Raw genomic sequence first — 17,053 nt, forward strand, 5'->3', positions numbered from 1 at the left:
ATTCATAGTCAACAGGATCATTTTATTGTACATACAATAAGTCGGGTTAACATTGTAAGAAAAGTGCAAACATGTATGTCGTAATGGAATGCTATGGAATTAAAACTAGAATACGTAATAAACAGTTCTCTACAAATTAATAAAACTGTATACAATTTGCATAAAACTATATAAGATAAAGGACATGTTTTATGCAAAGGAAAATAAATGTAGACGCAATCGATTTAAGAACGAAAAGTATGTCAGTAATAAATAATACGCACGATACGATATAAAATAATTAAATTACGCTATATCATCTATTCTTACAGGTATATCGTATACTTTTGTACACTTGCCATCATCAATTTCGTAAATACTGATACGGAGAGCACTGACCGAGTAATAAAACAACAGAAACATGAACAGTCCAGAAATATTGCATTTAAACTCCACTTTTTGCAAGCACGTAGGATCATTTCAATTGTTTATCGGCACGTAATACAACGAATAAATCGAAGTATAATCTATGACACAAGTCTAAGGAATCAAAATAAAGGTAGTGTAACATCTTCGATTAATCAAGATTTGGTATTCTATAAATTAAAAACTATTCTACGAACTATTCAAGGTTTAATATGATAAAATAATAATTTATATACAAAATCTAATCGACTAGTACATTTATAGTTACAATCATCAGTAATTTATCAGTTAATCATTGATCATCAATTATTCTTAGAAATCTCTGTTTGTATCCAGTCTAGGTGTTGAGCAATGTCTACATAAACGACGAATTGCGATAAGTCACAAGACATAGTGCTACTGTCCAAAAGGGACCTCGAAACGACCCCTCGCAATAGATAACGATCCATTTCGCTATTGTATATTACGAAGCCGCTTCCGCTGTCGCCGTTGCACGGGCCACTTCCGTTTCTCTGACCAGCGCAGAACGTTCGGTTTGAGGTGAACGCGACGAAGTTGCTGTTGCTCCAGAGACAAACTTCCTGCAATTTATTCATCGAACGTTATTCACATGTAGTTGAAACTCTTAGAATTTCGTACATCAAACATAAAACTCTATTAAAATTAAATGATTAATTAAATTCATTCAATAAATCTAGAGTCAAATCATCAATTTTGCTCCACAAGAAAGCATTCTACAGGATATTTCACGAGACATGAAATTGCTGTGAACATTAATTCAGCATAAATCATTGTAAGTTCTATTTATTTATCAGATCTACGATTATATGCAAGCAATCAATTTTGTATAAAAATTTTACCTGAGCCACGATCGGAACCTTGATCTGTCGGGGCTCTTGAACATACGGGTTTCCCAATTCGTCGCGTCCCCAGCCTACTACGTAACCAACCTTGCCTACAACGTTTAACAGAAGCGAAGATCCGGACCAAAGACAAATAGGTTTTATCATCGAATTGAATTCCACTCTCTCTCGTAGCATCAATATCGCTAGATCTGCATCGGCATTACCACCCGCGACAAAATCGGGGTGAACCCTGTACTCTATTATTTCCCGATTCTCCGAACCTTTCTCTCTCCAGTCTCGGAGTCGATAGCGTCCCAAGGATACCAAAAATGAGCCAGCAGGTAGATTTACTTTATTCATTTGTAAACAGTGCGCAGCTAAAAGAATATGTTATAAACGTATAGTATTATAAAATATATCATAACTCTCGTCAATAAAATGTTAGATCGATGAATTATTCATAAATAGGCTGCGGATTTTCATGCAATTATAGAATATTTGGAAATACAAAAATGCACAGAATGCTAACATGCAAAAATATATAAAATATATAATATCCATTACTGTTATTTGGTAGGTACAACAATTTTTACTTTGATTGCATTTTTTCAGTTGTGATTCGCAAAAGTTTGAATTTGCATAGATATCCGCAGCCTTTTCATAAATATTTATAATTATTATTTGTCTTTGTGATGACTAAGAAAAGCGGAATCTGCTTAATCACTAATTGACAAATTGACTTTTCATTTGCAACGTGTACTTCCTGATTTTGCTTGGTTTAATGATGAAAGAGAAATGAAAAGAGCCAGTTTAATTATTGGTACGATGACTAAAGCTTTTTTATATTTTTAAAGTAATCGCTCTTTCTCTCGCTACGAGTTTAGAGAATATTTAATATCGTGTTAAATTTCAATTATAGCATTAAATTGATATTTAAAATATAACACGTATGAATATTTCTTTCGCTGTTTGTAATGAATCTTTTACTTTAATTTAATACTATTATTAGTATATTATTATTATTATTATTATCTTCCTTTCAAACATTAGACGGGAAAAATATAAATAAATATTAAAGGCTTATTAAAGAAACTGAAGTTTTAAAAAGTACAACTCTAATTACTATATGTATGTACAGAGTTTGTTAAGGAATTAATTATTAACAAAGTTAACTATAAAAAAAGTTACAAACCTGTAATAATATGTGTATTCGAGATCAACGTGCCTGCGCACTGAAATTCAAATTTTAGTTTGACCAAAAAGATTGCTGCCACCCATGGCCACTGACCAGGAGACGCTTTCTCGCCTCTAGCTATGAGAGGATTAACAGGTTCGATACTGCTTCGACCACACGCTAGATTAATTTGTTCATTATTTGGTGGCGCGAGTTTAACATTTGGCACATTTGATCCTATTTGCGGGGGTTGCGAAGGTTCGCGTCGATCGATTATTGATGGAGGTGGATATATATTTCCCGCCCCGTTCCAATTATTATTGTCGTTAAATTCTGGCTGCTTACTAAGAGCATTTCCAGGTGGGTAGAGTGTGTGATTTAATACAATAGAGGTGACAATTGGTCCACTTGCTGGAATTATATAAATAATTAACCAATTATTTATAATCGATTTTTCAAATTATCTTAGTTAAATTAACGTTAAATCAAACTAATCAAACTTTGTAAGTTTGTATATTTAAGAAATTATATTTCATTTGATGAATAGATTATATGCATTAGATCATATACATGACAATTGTAATTAAAATCAGAATTAATGTAAGTATTTAAGGAAATATAAAGATATACAGTAATTGTCGTTAAATGCTTTGGCCGATTATTATATTCTTTTAGCGCACTGACATAGATTAGATCAATGCAAACAAATTAAAGGGACTTATTTAATTAAAGGAATCTTTCAAACTGAGAGAGATGTTGATAATAACTTTTAATATTTTCTACGCAACATTAGTTTTAAAGAGAATGAACAATGCATGATTTATTTTTGGAAAAGTATACATACCACGTGGACCGGAACAGATAAATTGATCGTTGAACCACAAACTGCTTAATAATGGTATTGGTCGAGGTAGAGGAAAATGGATTTTGTACGACAGAGGCCTGCCCTGGTTCACTGCCTTAATAGACTGTTCTTTCGAATTTGCCAATTCTAATCGCCCAACGTATTTCTGAAATACAGGAAAATCATTGGCACTAGTTCGATATAATATTTTCCTAATATATACATTTTTTTTTTTTTAATGTGAGCTGACTGAAATGAACATTGGAAATATCAATTCGAAGATATTTTTCCCATTTCATTTAAAACGATAAGTGTTAATTATTTAGCTTATTACATATTCATCTAATGCTAGATTACTATTTTTATCATTAAATCTGGGAAAATTCAATGAGTTAACGTTAAACATACAATAGATTTGTACACACAACATCCAATAACGCAAATACTTGGTAATGATTCAACATTCGTTAACGTTACTATATGACAAAAAGTTTCAAGCTTCGAATATATCACGGGTCATCATTTAACACATTTAATCGTACGATTGTACGTAATTACGATCAAACGCGGATTTCAAAGAAAGATGGTAAGTACTTCATTCACGAAAAAACAAGATAGTTTGCAATATACAAGATCACCATTTATTTTCAGTTATTCATTAGCGTAATGCTTAGTATCTACTTGTTGAAGCAAGTTTAACTCTTCTGATTGCACTTTCAAAAACTATTTTGAACTAAACACTCATTTACTTACGATACGTATTATATGAATCGTATAATAAATTACTTTACTGTTGTATTCAAGAATTTAAAAGAACAGTGAGCCAAAGTGGTTAACTCCACTTTTTGAAATTTTTTAAATTTCAATGCCAATTCACTTTGATCGATGCCTGTATCTTATATAATTTCATCAATTTTCTCTACATTTTGTTTTGTGGAGTTCTGGTTTAGCCAATAACCGACTCATATACCAAGGAAGACATTATATTTGATTCAAAGCGGCAGATATGTAGACAAGCAAGAAACTTTCATAGTCATATTTTTCGAGATTTCAAGGTCAGTAATGTTTAAAAGCTCAATTTACCGAAGGTAGTACAACAGCGATACTTAAAGTGACGCTGAGTTGCAAGATAACTCCACGTGGTGGGAATGGTATTTCAATGTAACCGATGACTTCGTTTGAGACATCATCCTGAATATATCGGAAGTAGTTGGAACACGGCGACTGGCCAACTACCCCAACAAACAATTGAAAAAGATACACCAGCAAAATAGTCTTGACGATGATACTGATCATCTTGGAACTCTGTAACATGCCATAAATTAATAATGTATATCTGCAATTTTGATAAAAATATACCATTTGAATGGCAAGAAAACAAAGAAAGTAGATTACGTGGTTTTCGAGCACAGAGATAACAAATTTTTTCTTTCGACGAGAAAGCGATCTTGTAGAGTGTAGAGGGAAATAGACGATGAATCTAAACGAATAATTTCAAAAGGAAATCTAACCAAGAAGCGTCTCTATTCCGCTTTATTCTTGATTAACACTGTGCTCGATACGTTTGCTCCAAGTTGAAGAAGATTCATGGAAATTGATAGATTACTGCAATAAAAATTCTATAATGTTTACCTCAGCAAGAGATAACCTCTGTTGATAACTTTCTCTCGAAACACTTTATTCAGCCAATCTTCGTTAAATACTCTGATTCTCTATACAGGAAGTTAGAAAAAATCAAAAATGTTTAGAGGATGTGATTCTCGGTAATGTGAAAAGTTTATGGACGAAAGCATCGTTCGAAGCTTATTTTTCCAGTTATAAACAATTTGATTTTGGAGAAAAACACTAACAGCTACTGTAGATCAATGAATCAAATGACGAATCTGTTTCACTCACATCTCATATTTCTTACTCCAAGGAAACAAATAATAGAATTTTGCCTGTGAGAAACATGAAGTGTAAATGAAATGAAGAGAAAGATTCGTCAGCTGATTCATTGTTCTACGCAGTTATCAATGTACATATTTCTAGTATAAAACTAAATCGTTCGTGTAAACTATTCATTATTTTAATATGTAAAATCATAACTTATAGATATTTGATGTCTACCTTTTTTCTACCTTCATAGTTACTTACATGTATCTCAAAATCTACTTGAATTAGCAGCACTGAGTGACATTGACTCCATCATTAACAAATTCGAACGAAAAAAGAAATTCTGAACACAAATTAATCACTATCACAAGTATGATCACACGAAACTATTCATCCCCTTGAGTATATCGTTAATTTCACAGATAACTGAATAAAATCATGAAAAATGTAGAAAGTACATTAAATATTCAAAAAATTGTTTCACGTCACAATATAGGTCGATCAAGATTTTCTACGTTCAGAGTCGAACACTTTTCACTTTATATCGACAAGTTTTAACGAGGCGAGATTGATCACGATCTATCTAACCTAGGTTGTCAGTTTGCTTTGTAGGTAAGATTTCAACTGACGGTTCACGAGGTACCTATCAGGTAGTAACTGTCAACGTTCGCCTTCTAACGCTTCTATGAATCCTCATGAGTGGTAGAGGGGCATCCCCGATAATACCACCTCTTGACCACTTCATTTGTATAATGAAACCACAATTTTGCATGCGCATGACGGCAGAAGAAAAGAAAGGACTTTACACGATGGTCCTTTCCCGGGGATCAGATTTCCATGAGTCACGTTGAACGCGGAAACTACATCAAAACAATGCAATTCTCACGACGCTCTATGATAAACGTTCAAAATAGAACAACATATACATAGTTACGCAGATTGATACATCGAAAATATATGATTTAGTTCTGATGTTTTGTAAACAAAGAACAATGTACTAATAGAAACACGATCGAAACTACAAAGAAACAAAGATATGTCATCTACTCATCGTGAAAGTTTAAAATCCAAAATATTACTACGATTATATTGAAAAAGAAAGATACATTTAATCTTCTATGTTACTATTCAAACTACATAGTAAGATCAAATTTTCCAAACGCTTCTCGAAATCGTTCAACTTTTATCTGAAACATTTTTTCATACAACGAATAGTTTTTTATTAGTAATTTCAAATGTAATTATAGTGTATATCGTGTCATTTTTGTACCTTATTATGTGTAATTTGAATTTTCAATTTTTTGTATGTTTCATTAACTATAAATGTTTGAAGCTAAAAGAAACGAAAATAAGAAAAAATATGTTATACGAAGCATTGTTGTAAACGTTTCGTTATAGAGATATAGACAAATATTGGACGCAGTTTAATATACGCGTTACGGTATTAATATTCTGCGTTAAGAAAGAAAATTGGCGATGTTTGCTTTGTCTCCACTGACAACTTTTCTTTATCCTGGCAGGGTTCATTGTAAACCGATCGTCACGGTATTTTGCTACCGTTTGTCGTGTATAAAATATATATGTCGATATATGCTAATATATCGATATTTATTTTGTGCATGATTTGTGTTGGAATATGTAAATCCCAAGAGAGTACCATCTGATTATGATAGTAATCAATATTACGGGTTAATGAAGAAATGTTGTATTATTACACACCTGTGCAAGAATTTCAATCGTTATTGAGAAACAGTTGTATTTCGTGACTGGTATACCAATACAGTAAGAAGAAAACCCCTCCTTCTATGAGTTTTACAAGACGGATTATATCCAATTCTTATAATAGCTATTTGTAATAGATCCCGTAATAATCCGTCTTTTAAAATTCATTATGTCCGTGTCTGGATGGGCATAATAAACAAACTTTTTGCTGATCCGTTCTTCATGCTTGAGTATATATTGCTATCCTATAGCAACTTAATCCTCGGAAGGCGGATAGTTCGGTCGACTACACGGGAAGCAATACTTGAGATCGTTCGGATTCGAGGGTACGAGGGTTAATGGAAAATGTATAATTGCTGTACATCCACATTGGTTGAATACAGTTGAACAGTTGTCCATCGCATTATAGAAAATAAAAAATTAGTAAAATGAAAACTATACAAGAAGGTGATTTGATGGCTAAAACAAATCGTTTGGCTCCCGAGATCAATTCCGAGATCCCACATCTCTTGATTTTTACTTATTTTTACTTGCAGGGAATTCTAAGACAGAAGTACACGTGCGAAGCGTAAAATCAATGCAACGAAATTCTCAAGAAATTTGGATTATTTTGAAATGATAGTTTAAATACCTTAAGCGATCATCGCAAAGTAAAAGACATCGAGCAGGTATGTACAGAAAAAGTAAACACGATCGAGTTTTCGTATTCTTTGATATGCTACGTACATTTCAGGCTGTGTTCAATATTTGCCTGTAACTTTGTAACAATGCGTTTACAACGATCCTATAATCTGTTGGTATAGTTTGCTGCATAGTAGCTGGAGCATAATCCATATACACCCTGTATACCCTCAAGAAATTGTATTATTTGTCCAATAATGTTTAGTGTTACATCATAGTCCGACGTATCGAAGATTCAATCAAGAACAATCGCTATTTTTGAGAAATAGAATTTTAGTGCTACGACCATCTGCGCACCACCACTCAGATGCTACGTAAGTAATTTAAAACATTTGCAATACCTGTATTTTTTATTTCTTTGCAGCATTTTTTCATAGTTTGATAACCTGTCGTAAACGCTGAGATTCCCAAAAGGGTGACCTCACAAGCAAAAAACACAAATTGTGCAAACAAAATATATTGCACCAGTACTAATCCTCGGCCTCCCTTCCAAAGATACAACGCGCAATGGAAGGGAGAATACGATGTATTAAAAATCACCAAAAAAACATATTTTCGACAAAATTGCAGTATCTCTTCAGAATCGTCAAGTCCAATCGTTATATCCCTATAAACGCATGCACACATACTCATACCAGTTTTGTGCATAAATATATCCAAAATCACAATCAATCAATCGACATCAATCTATCTCTAATCATACATCGCGAGAACGAACAAGATTGATTACTTCCCTTGATCGAACGCGACCCTTTCGCTCAATTCTGCAAGTAAAAACATTTGGAAAGAAGGACAAAATAAATTCACGTAGATATATAATCTTCTAGATATGTGATGTTGATTCAACTTATTCTACCAAATAATCTAAATCATTTTTATGTGTTTTAAACCTCTTCTAACGGTACACCTTCAGTTATCGTGTGCTTACATATATATCTACATATACATTACCTTCCCGTCTATTTTTGTACCATAAAGAAACAATTCCTCTCTAGAGAGTAACCATAAAACTAAAGCCATAGAACAATTTAACTTCCTAAAACTTTTTTTCACATATGTAATAAAATTTAGAAAGGATAGTTCATACGTGCATAGGTGAAATGACAGAAACGAAATTAACTATTTGTATACGATCTACGTTAATATTTCCAAATAATTTCAGTTTCCATAAAATTTTCCATTAAAATCCCTAAATAATATAGAAATAATACCTGAGTGTTAATTTAGATTTCATATGAGTTATGATGATTCCCAATTAACTTCTGTTGCAATATGTATATGTATCACATATGTTTCGTTCTTAACTGTCAATGGGTACTTCCAATAAGCAGTTTTACGTAGTTGAAATTATCGTAGATCTATTTTTATTATTATCTCAATTCTTTGAAATTGTTACAAATTGCTGCAAACAAATTATCCTCTTGTGCATATGTTTCGTATATTGACGAATACATTCATGGGTAGGTATGTATATGAATTTGGTGTATATGAACATGCTACGATACTTTATTGTTAGTTAAATATGGCCGATGTGTTCTTTCTTCCCAGAAGGAACAAACTAATCGTCATTTTTATAATAACTTTTCTCAGAAATTAACTTATTTTAAATAACTTATTTATTGTATCAAGATATTTTTTCAGTCCATTTTGTCTCCGTTCTGGCTTATAATATGATTAACAGTTCACGACATAAGATATAATGTATATCTGTATGTAAGCTTAATATAATTAAAAATTTACGATATAAGATACAATGATTCGAGACTTGATATAATATTGTCGACAATATTAGAACAAAGTAACCATACGCAAGTGATTAATGATTACATAAAGGAGATACTTCAATGGCATGAACCACAATTCTAGGATTCTCATTAATGAACATTACCTACTACAACAGTACAAGCGATTACACACGTGCAGGAATTATATCTATTGACGAATAATTATATGCAATACAAGTAATATTGTAGAGAAGCAATTTTTACTGCCAACATAACTGTTAGCTATTGGTACAATAAACTCATCATTTGAAATTATTCGATAATAACAGTCATATTTTCTTAATGATAATTCTTATTGCTTAATAATGTCTATACATCTAGCTAACTAATCAATGACTATCGCACAATAGGTAAGAATTTCAAAACAAATTTTACGATTTATATATAAATTGTTTCATTGAAGAAAGAAAGTAAAATTTGTAAAGAAATTTTATAAAATTAACAATATATACGTATATATACGAGTGTTATGATTTTTCTTGCGAACGATAACAAAATCATACAATCACTCATGATTATAGGATCTCAAACTCTGAACATATTTGATTATGATTAATGTCTAAAATGGGTGCTTTTCACTAGAATATTATTGCTTACGTCATAGGAATTCCGGTTGCTCTTATCAGTACTACACTGGGGATTCCTAACACTATATGGGAACCGTATCTAAATGAGCAAGGAAAACGTTGATACCAATACTGTGCCTTTTGCTTACTTTCACCATTGCGCAAAGAATAATTTATGTAACAATTTGTTTTGGTTGAAAGAGAAATTTCTTTTAGGCTAGACGATAATATGGCAATAAAAATTGGCAATAGATTACTATATGATTCTACATATTATATAAATCATTAAATTTATATTAAACCAGATGTTTCTATGCTGACTTTCAATAGCGTAAATGTGGAGAAAAAATAATAATATGGAAACTAAGAAAAAAGTATTTAAAACTTCTAAGCGAATAAAAATACCTTTGTCAAGATGCCAGAAATTCATTATTTACGTAAAATAATAAAACTAGACGAGATTTCTAACATTGTAATGCATAACGTATTCCTCGCATTTTAATCCTTTTTACTTCTAAAATTCTTTGCACGTGCCGCTCAGTTTATCCTTGCGTAACAACGTCTGACAAAAATGCAATATTTCAATACTCGATAAATATCTACCTCTCAAAATACACAGAGCATATCTTAATATCGTCATATAAATCAAAATAATTCTTCGCTATTAATTGCATTACAAACATCTACCTTAAGTAAATGTAATTTACAAAGAATCTTTATAAAATTGTTTACGAGTGAGAATTACTCGTATAAAGATTCAAGATATACCTAACAATCTCTTGAAACGATATCTTACCTATTACAATAACGATAACATGACGTAAAATTTTTCAAGGTTATACTTCATAATGTATAATCCACAAACATTGAACACAAATAAAAAATAAAATTTGTCCTTTTGTGAACTGGCATGAGGTGAATGAACAAGTGGCCACATATTAAAAATAATTATAACTTTCTCCTTTTCCTAATCAAAACATTCGCCATTTTTTTTAAATAAAAAGACTACTTGTTCTAGGATACTCACCCCGCTATATTTATTACCAATTCTCCTAAAACTACCTAAAGCTACGTTGACAGCTGAATGAAAAACATCATTTCACGCGAAATGGACAGCGTCTGCGTGGAATCTACGAAATCAAGAGCAGAGTAAATAAGTACCACAACCATCGTCGAGATATATTCTCCATACAAGAATATGTATTTTCACAACTCACCCGTGGGCTATTACTATACATCTGGTCATATTTTAATAGCGTCTGCTTGCAGTGGTTTAAGCTACTTTTGGAACACTTGATGAACTTCCGTTTTCCTTTCTTCTTTCCAATTTCTGAGAATAACATCGTCAAATTCTTCAAATAAATATTCGCGTTTTATTATTCATTATCAATGCGTAGTTTTTAATTAATTATCAATCGATTTTTACAAATAGATCTCTATTAACCAAAATAGGAGAGGTAACATGATATTCCGATGCTTCAATGTCACTTTGTGTTTGGATTTCTGTATATAGACGAATTGCTTACAACTGATAGGTCATAAACGGTTATATAGCCGAATTAGGAAATAATGGTATGTTGATAAATTAAAAATATTTCATGTAAATTTATCATTGATACTGACTTAATAATATGATATAATATAATACATATAAGAATATTAGACAAGAAAATTAGTTTTCCTATAATAATTTAGTTATTTTTTATGATACCAATTTGAAATCTTTTTAATATATAGATTTGCTAACGGCATAGTAATTTCCTTTAGAAAACCATGATACCAATTTGAAATCTTTTTAATATATAAATTTGCTAATGGCATAGTAATTTCCTTTAGAAAATTTAGTTAATGGAATATTCGATTTTTATCATGTAATCCTTTATTTTGCAATATGTTATAGTTTAATGGACTTTAAATTCGAATCGAGTACCGCTCTTAACATACATGCGCAGTGAAGACAGCTGTCAGACATGAAGATTCGCATAAAAACATCAAAACATAACCTTCTATCAACGTGTACAAGCTGTTAACGTGCATTGGGCAGTGAGCATTATTCGTTTTCGGTTTTTCTACCACGTATTTTTGTTGATACAAAGTAAAAATTTACAATTCTCTACAAAATTTATTGTGAATTAAAATGGAAGAGATGGATATAGGGAACGAAGAAAATAATGATAAGAGTTCACCTGAGGAATCAGTGGACAACGAAAAGAACGAATCAATAGAGATTAAAGATGAACCCGAAGAAGACATGGACAATGAGGTTGATGATGATCAGAAGTCTGAAGAGGACGATGAAGAGGATGCCGACGAAGCAGAGGTTAAAGCTTTGGAAACTTCTCTCGCTCAGAATCCGTATGATTACACGAGTCATGTAGCTCTTATCAACAAATTGCAAAAAATGGGCGAATTAGAACGATTACGTACTGCTAGAAAAAATATGAGCACCAAATATCCATTGAGTTCTGAGCTTTGGCTGTCTTGGATGCGCGATGAAATTAAATTAGCTACCACACCAGAGCAAAAAGCTGAAGTAGTCAAACTATGTGAGAGAGCAGTCAAAGATTATCTCTGTAAGTTTTGCTTTCAATGTAATAAATTTATTACGTATATTTTACAAATTGATTGTACATTAAAGTACGTTATACATTAAATTGTTTACTATAGGTGTGGAGGTATGGTTAGAATATTTGCAATTTAGTATTGGTAATATGGGTACTGAAAAAGATGCAGCAAAGAATGTTCGGCAGTTATTTGAACGAGCATTAACAGATGTTGGGCTACATACTATTAAAGGTGCAATAATATGGGAAGCGTTTCGTGAGTTTGAAGCTGTGTTATATGCATTGGTAAGTATAGAATAATAAAAACAATTCTTAAAATTCTTTTGGGACATGTTTTACATTTATGTTTTAAATATTTAGATTGATCCTTCAAATCAAACCGAAAGAAAAGAACAATTGGAACGTATTGGTAACCTATTCAAAAGACAATTAGCTTGTCCTCTTTTAGATATGGAAAAAACGTATGAAGAATATGAATCATGGCGCTATGGGGATGGTGCAGAAGCTGTTATTGATGATAAGATTGTTAGTGGAGGATATGAGAGGGCGCTATCAAAGCTTAATCTGCGTTTACCATATGAGGAGAGAATTGTTTCCGCCCAAACTGAAGAAGAACTTCTAGATTCGTATAAAATGTATTTGTCATATGAGCAGCAAAATGGAGATCCTGGACGAATAACTGTTTTGTATGAAAGAGCAATTACTGATCTCAGTTTAGAGATGTCAATTTGGCTTGATTATCTCAAGTATCTAGAAGAAAATATCAAAATTGAATCTGTCTTGGATCAAGTGTACCAAAGAGCTACAAGAAACATTCCATGGTGTGCAAAGATATGGCAAAAATGGATAAAATCATATGAAAAATGGGACAAATCAGTATTAGAAGTTCAAACATTGTTAGAAAATGCTTTAACAACTGGATTTTCTACTGCAGAAGAGTATCGAAATTTGTGGATGACATATTTGGAATATTTGCGACGAAGACTCGATCGATGCTCTTCTGATGAAAAAAAGCAGTTAGAAATATTACGTAATACTTTTAATAGAGCTTGTGAACATTTGGCTAAATCATTTGGTTTAGACGGAGATCCCAATTGTATTATATTACAATATTGGGCAAGAACTGAAGCCATACATGCTAATAACATGGAAAAGGCTAGGTCATTATGGGCCGACATTTTATCACAAGGACATTCTACAACAGCATCTTACTGGTTAGAGTATATTTCATTAGAAAGGTAATTTCTTGCATTTATTTTTAATGAGTCTAACAGTTTATGATATGTTACATTCTACTTTGGATTTGATAATAAATTTTTTTTTTATGTAGATGTTACGGAGATACAAAACATTTAAGAAAATTATTTCAAAAAGCCTTGTCATTGGTAAAAGATTGGCCAGAAAGTATAGCAAATTCTTGGATAGATTTTGAACGAGACGAAGGTACACTAGAACAAATGGAACTATGTGAAATACGAACAAAAGAAAAATTAGATAAAGTTGCTGAGGAAAGACAGAAAACACAACAAATTTCTAATCTTGAATTATCGCCATCACAAAACAAGAAAGCGTATAAAAGAAAACAAAAAGATACTGGTAAATGGAAGAATTTAGGAGCTTATCCAATAAAAATTATGAAAGTTGAAACACACTTAAAACCGAAAATAAAAGAAAGTCATCTGAATTTCGAAAAGAAAGACGACGTTGATATTGAAGAAGAAGAAATTGCTGAAGTAACCAAAGCGAAACTAATGAAGAAACTACTGAAGGAACCAAACATTCCTCCACCACCTGGTTTTAAAGCACCAGAAAGTGAACAAATGGAAATAGATTACGTACATGAAGTGGACGATAAAATCTCAGTTTTCATAAGTAATTTAGATTATAGCGCAAGTGAAGAAGAAGTCAGAAATGCTTTAAAACCGGCTGGACCGATTACAATGGTTAAGATGATCAGAAGCTATAATGGACGTAGTAAAGGATATTGCTATGTGCAACTCAATTCCAAGGTGCAAATTATATTTTTTGTTAATAATAAAATTACATATGTATATATACAGAATGTTTAATTAAGAATATTACTTTTATAGGAAGCAGTTGATAAAGCTTTGGAGTTAGATAGAGTTCCTATAAGAGGACGGCCAATGTTTGTTTCAAGATGCGACCCAAACAAAACAACACGAGAATCTGTTTTTAAATATAGTTGTTCTCTAGAAAAAAATAAGCTTTTCGTTAAAGGTAGGTAATATCTAACCCTCAGTTGATATTCTTGGAATATAGACGAGCCACAACTATCTCAATCATTTATTTCTTGATTGCTAGTTATTAGCTCGACTTTTTAAAAATTGTATGGATGTAGTAAACGTTTTTATACTTGTGTTGAGATATTAGTCACGTTTTGAATCCTAGTTGTTAACAGTTAATCACATTTGGATTCAACATAACAATTGTGTTATTTCTTGAAGAATAAATAATGTTTAAAATGTTTAAAAATTTAACATCTACGAAATTCGTGGAGATCGAAAACAATTTATTAAATATAAATAACGTTGAGATATTGACTGAATAAAAGTGATGAGACTTTCGATAATATTTAAGTAAAAAGAGAACATCCCGATTATGATACTAAAACAGAAATTGAAGCTGACAATGAAGAAATCCCTATTAAGGAAGAAGATAAAAGATATTTTTATGATTGTAACCGCCTAAAATGGCGTACTAAGATGTCTCCCATAAGTTCTCCTATAAGTTCTAGAACCTAACTGAAGATACATATTAAAGGAAGGTTTGCAGCAAAGGAAGCTGCCAAATTAAAAACCTAACTATATCTTTCACATCATTATGAGATATACACAGAGAGGCTGCAATATTCATATAAAATTGTAAGAAAGACTATTCTCCTTATAGTTATGCAATTGTAGATAAAATGATGATTGGATTTCATTCAGCGATACAGACTAAAAAATTTTACGCCTATGAAATTCTGGAACATATTTCGTCAACTCTTTTTATATACTGGCAAGATTGCAAATCTAGAACAGTTTGGATTAGGTTTACTTTATCAGAAGAAATAAGAAAATAGTTTTCTTAGTTTCGTTTTTTCGTCCATAATCTTATGAAGCAAAAATCAATTGCTTATAAAAATTGCAATAAAATAAAATGCAATAAAAAATATACTACGTATTCGTGCAATCGTAGAATTAAACGATATTCATTTGAAATTTTTTATATCTTTCATACTGCTATAATCACATTATATTATTATGCTGATACAAATTTGAATATGAGAAGAAGACAACTTATACAAAAAACAACATTTTTAATCTGGTCAAGAATCAAATAAAGTAACATTATAATATTTTAATACTATGAGAGATTCCTCAAAAAATTAGAGAATTACTAAAAATTACAGATGATCCAATACATGAGGAGGCTCACCCAGCGAAAAGGCGACGCTGCAAAGAATGTCCAAGCAAGCTTGACAGAAAACATTCTACATGTTGCATGAAATGCAAAAAAACAATCTGTAAACAACATTCGTTGCGACCGATTTATTGTTTCACTTGCATCGAAAGTCTATAAAAGTTATCGTACTATATGCTAGTATTCCAAAAAAGATAATATTCCATCAATACCAAAGTGATCAGATTTATTAATAAAATTTTAGTTTATACTTGTTTGTGTTTCTTTTTAAATATTATTTTCAGTCATGTACACCACATTATTTAGTAATAATGTAATAATGTAATTAAGAAAAACATATCCTTTACTTTTTATCTTATTTTATCGTTCTTTTCGTAATTACGTAATAATGAAATTTTTGTAAAAAATCCGCTATATATCTCATGTATCCTACATGATTGATCATAACAATTATGTTAGAAATGCTATTCACTCCCCCTACAAAATAACCGGTCTTAATTGAACTTATAATAGCAGTTATCAATATATCACGATATCAACTGAGGGTTTAAGTTAATGTTTAAAATTGTAATTTTAGAAAAGTGTATTTATTTTTATAATATGATTAGGACTCCCGGTATCAACGACAAAAGAAGATCTTGAAGAAATTTTCAAGGTTCACGGGTCATTGAAGGAAGTCCGTATAGTCACTTACCGTAATGGCCATTCTAAAGGACTGGCTTACGTTGAATTTATGGACGAAAACAGTGCTGGGAAGGCACTTCTGGCCATTGATGGAATGAAGATCGGTGACAAAATAATTAGTGTAGCCATAAGCCAACCGCCTGAACGCAAAAAGGATCCCATTAAGTCTCTAGGTGGTTCTACAGTAAGCAGAACTACATTTGGTACGCCCAAAACATTATTATCTATGGTACCTCGCACTGTAAAAACTGCTGCTACTAAGGGCAGTGCAATTGCAACTGGAAATGGTGCCGTCCCAAAAATGAGCAATCAAGATTTTAGGAATATGTTATTGAATAAAAAATAATTTACTACAACGTCACTCATTTCCTCAATCCTTGTCTGTTTCAAGAACTCCCTATGCTTTAAAGAATGTGTATACATCACAAGAATATTAAAATTACACATTATTTAAACTACGATCTAGTGGAAAAAGATCCCTTGTGA

At 31.7% G+C, this 17,053-nt stretch overlaps 2 protein-coding genes across 7 annotated transcripts; one reads left to right on the forward strand and one right to left on the reverse strand.

Annotated features, from left to right (window-relative positions):
• Positions 1-592: 592 nt before the first annotated feature.
• LOC138189988 (serine protease gd) lies at positions 593-11,254 on the reverse strand. Of its 5 annotated transcripts, XM_069132361.1 has the most exons (8): positions 11,114-11,254; positions 10,924-11,026; positions 4,901-4,980; positions 4,352-4,573; positions 3,269-3,434; positions 2,443-2,835; positions 1,266-1,627; positions 593-986 (listed from the first exon to the last, which is right to left on the reverse strand). In XM_069132361.1, the coding sequence occupies exons 4-8, from the start codon at positions 4,562-4,564 to the stop codon at positions 708-710; spliced, it is 1,413 nt and encodes a 470-aa protein (XP_068988462.1). In that variant the 5' UTR covers positions 4,565-4,573; positions 4,901-4,980; positions 10,924-11,026; positions 11,114-11,254; the 3' UTR covers positions 593-707. The 5 variants fall into 5 exon arrangements, with proteins under 5 accessions (XP_068988462.1, XP_068988463.1, XP_068988461.1 ...); XM_069132362.1 differs by lacking the exon at positions 4,901-4,980; XM_069132360.1 differs by lacking the exons at positions 10,924-11,026; positions 11,114-11,254 and adding an exon at positions 5,405-6,012.
• An 82-nt stretch (positions 11,255-11,336) lies between these two features.
• Positions 11,337-16,923, forward strand: LOC138189987 (squamous cell carcinoma antigen recognized by T-cells 3). 2 transcript variants are annotated; one of them, XM_069132358.1, is made up of 7 exons: positions 11,337-11,468; positions 11,797-12,469; positions 12,564-12,745; positions 12,821-13,698; positions 13,791-14,469; positions 14,551-14,698; positions 16,492-16,923. In XM_069132358.1, exons 2-7 carry the CDS (start codon positions 12,034-12,036, stop codon positions 16,911-16,913), a joined length of 2,745 nt encoding a protein of 914 aa, XP_068988459.1. In that variant the 5' UTR covers positions 11,337-11,468; positions 11,797-12,033; the 3' UTR covers positions 16,914-16,923. The 2 variants fall into 2 exon arrangements, with proteins under 2 accessions (XP_068988459.1, XP_068988460.1); XM_069132359.1 differs by lacking the exon at positions 16,492-16,923 and adding an exon at positions 15,873-16,124.
• Positions 16,924-17,053: the final 130 nt, after the last annotated feature.

This window comes from Bombus flavifrons, chromosome 2, assembly GCF_040668555.2.
Source record: "Bombus flavifrons isolate JBK064 chromosome 2, iyBomFlav1_principal, whole genome shotgun sequence".
NCBI lineage: Eukaryota > Metazoa > Arthropoda > Insecta > Hymenoptera > Apidae > Bombus > Bombus flavifrons.

What these genes read in the sequence shown, in the direction of transcription:
- LOC138189987 (XM_069132358.1), top strand. Translation starts at nt 12,034, where the DNA reads ATGGAAGAGATGGATATAGGGAACGAAGAAAATAATGATAAGAGTTCA. An exon ending in AGCAGTCAAAGATTATCTCT is followed by an intron (nt 12,470 to 12,563) that starts GTAAGTTTTGCT and finishes TGTTTACTATAG; the next exon opens with GTGTGGAGGTATGGTTAGAA. An exon ending in AAATAAGCTTTTCGTTAAAG is followed by an intron (nt 14,699 to 16,491) that starts GTAGGTAATATC and finishes TAATATGATTAG; the next exon opens with GACTCCCGGTATCAACGACA.
- LOC138189988 (XM_069132362.1), bottom strand. Translation starts at nt 4,564, where the DNA reads ATGATCAGTATCATCGTCAAGACTATTTTGCTGGTGTATCTTTTTCAA. An exon ending in TATCTGTTCCGGTCCACGTG is followed by an intron (nt 2,836 to 3,268) that starts GTATGTATACTT and finishes ATATAATTCCAG; the next exon opens with CAAGTGGACCAATTGTCACC. An exon ending in AGGTTCCGATCGTGGCTCAG is followed by an intron (nt 987 to 1,265) that starts GTAAAATTTTTA and finishes AATAAATTGCAG; the next exon opens with GAAGTTTGTCTCTGGAGCAA.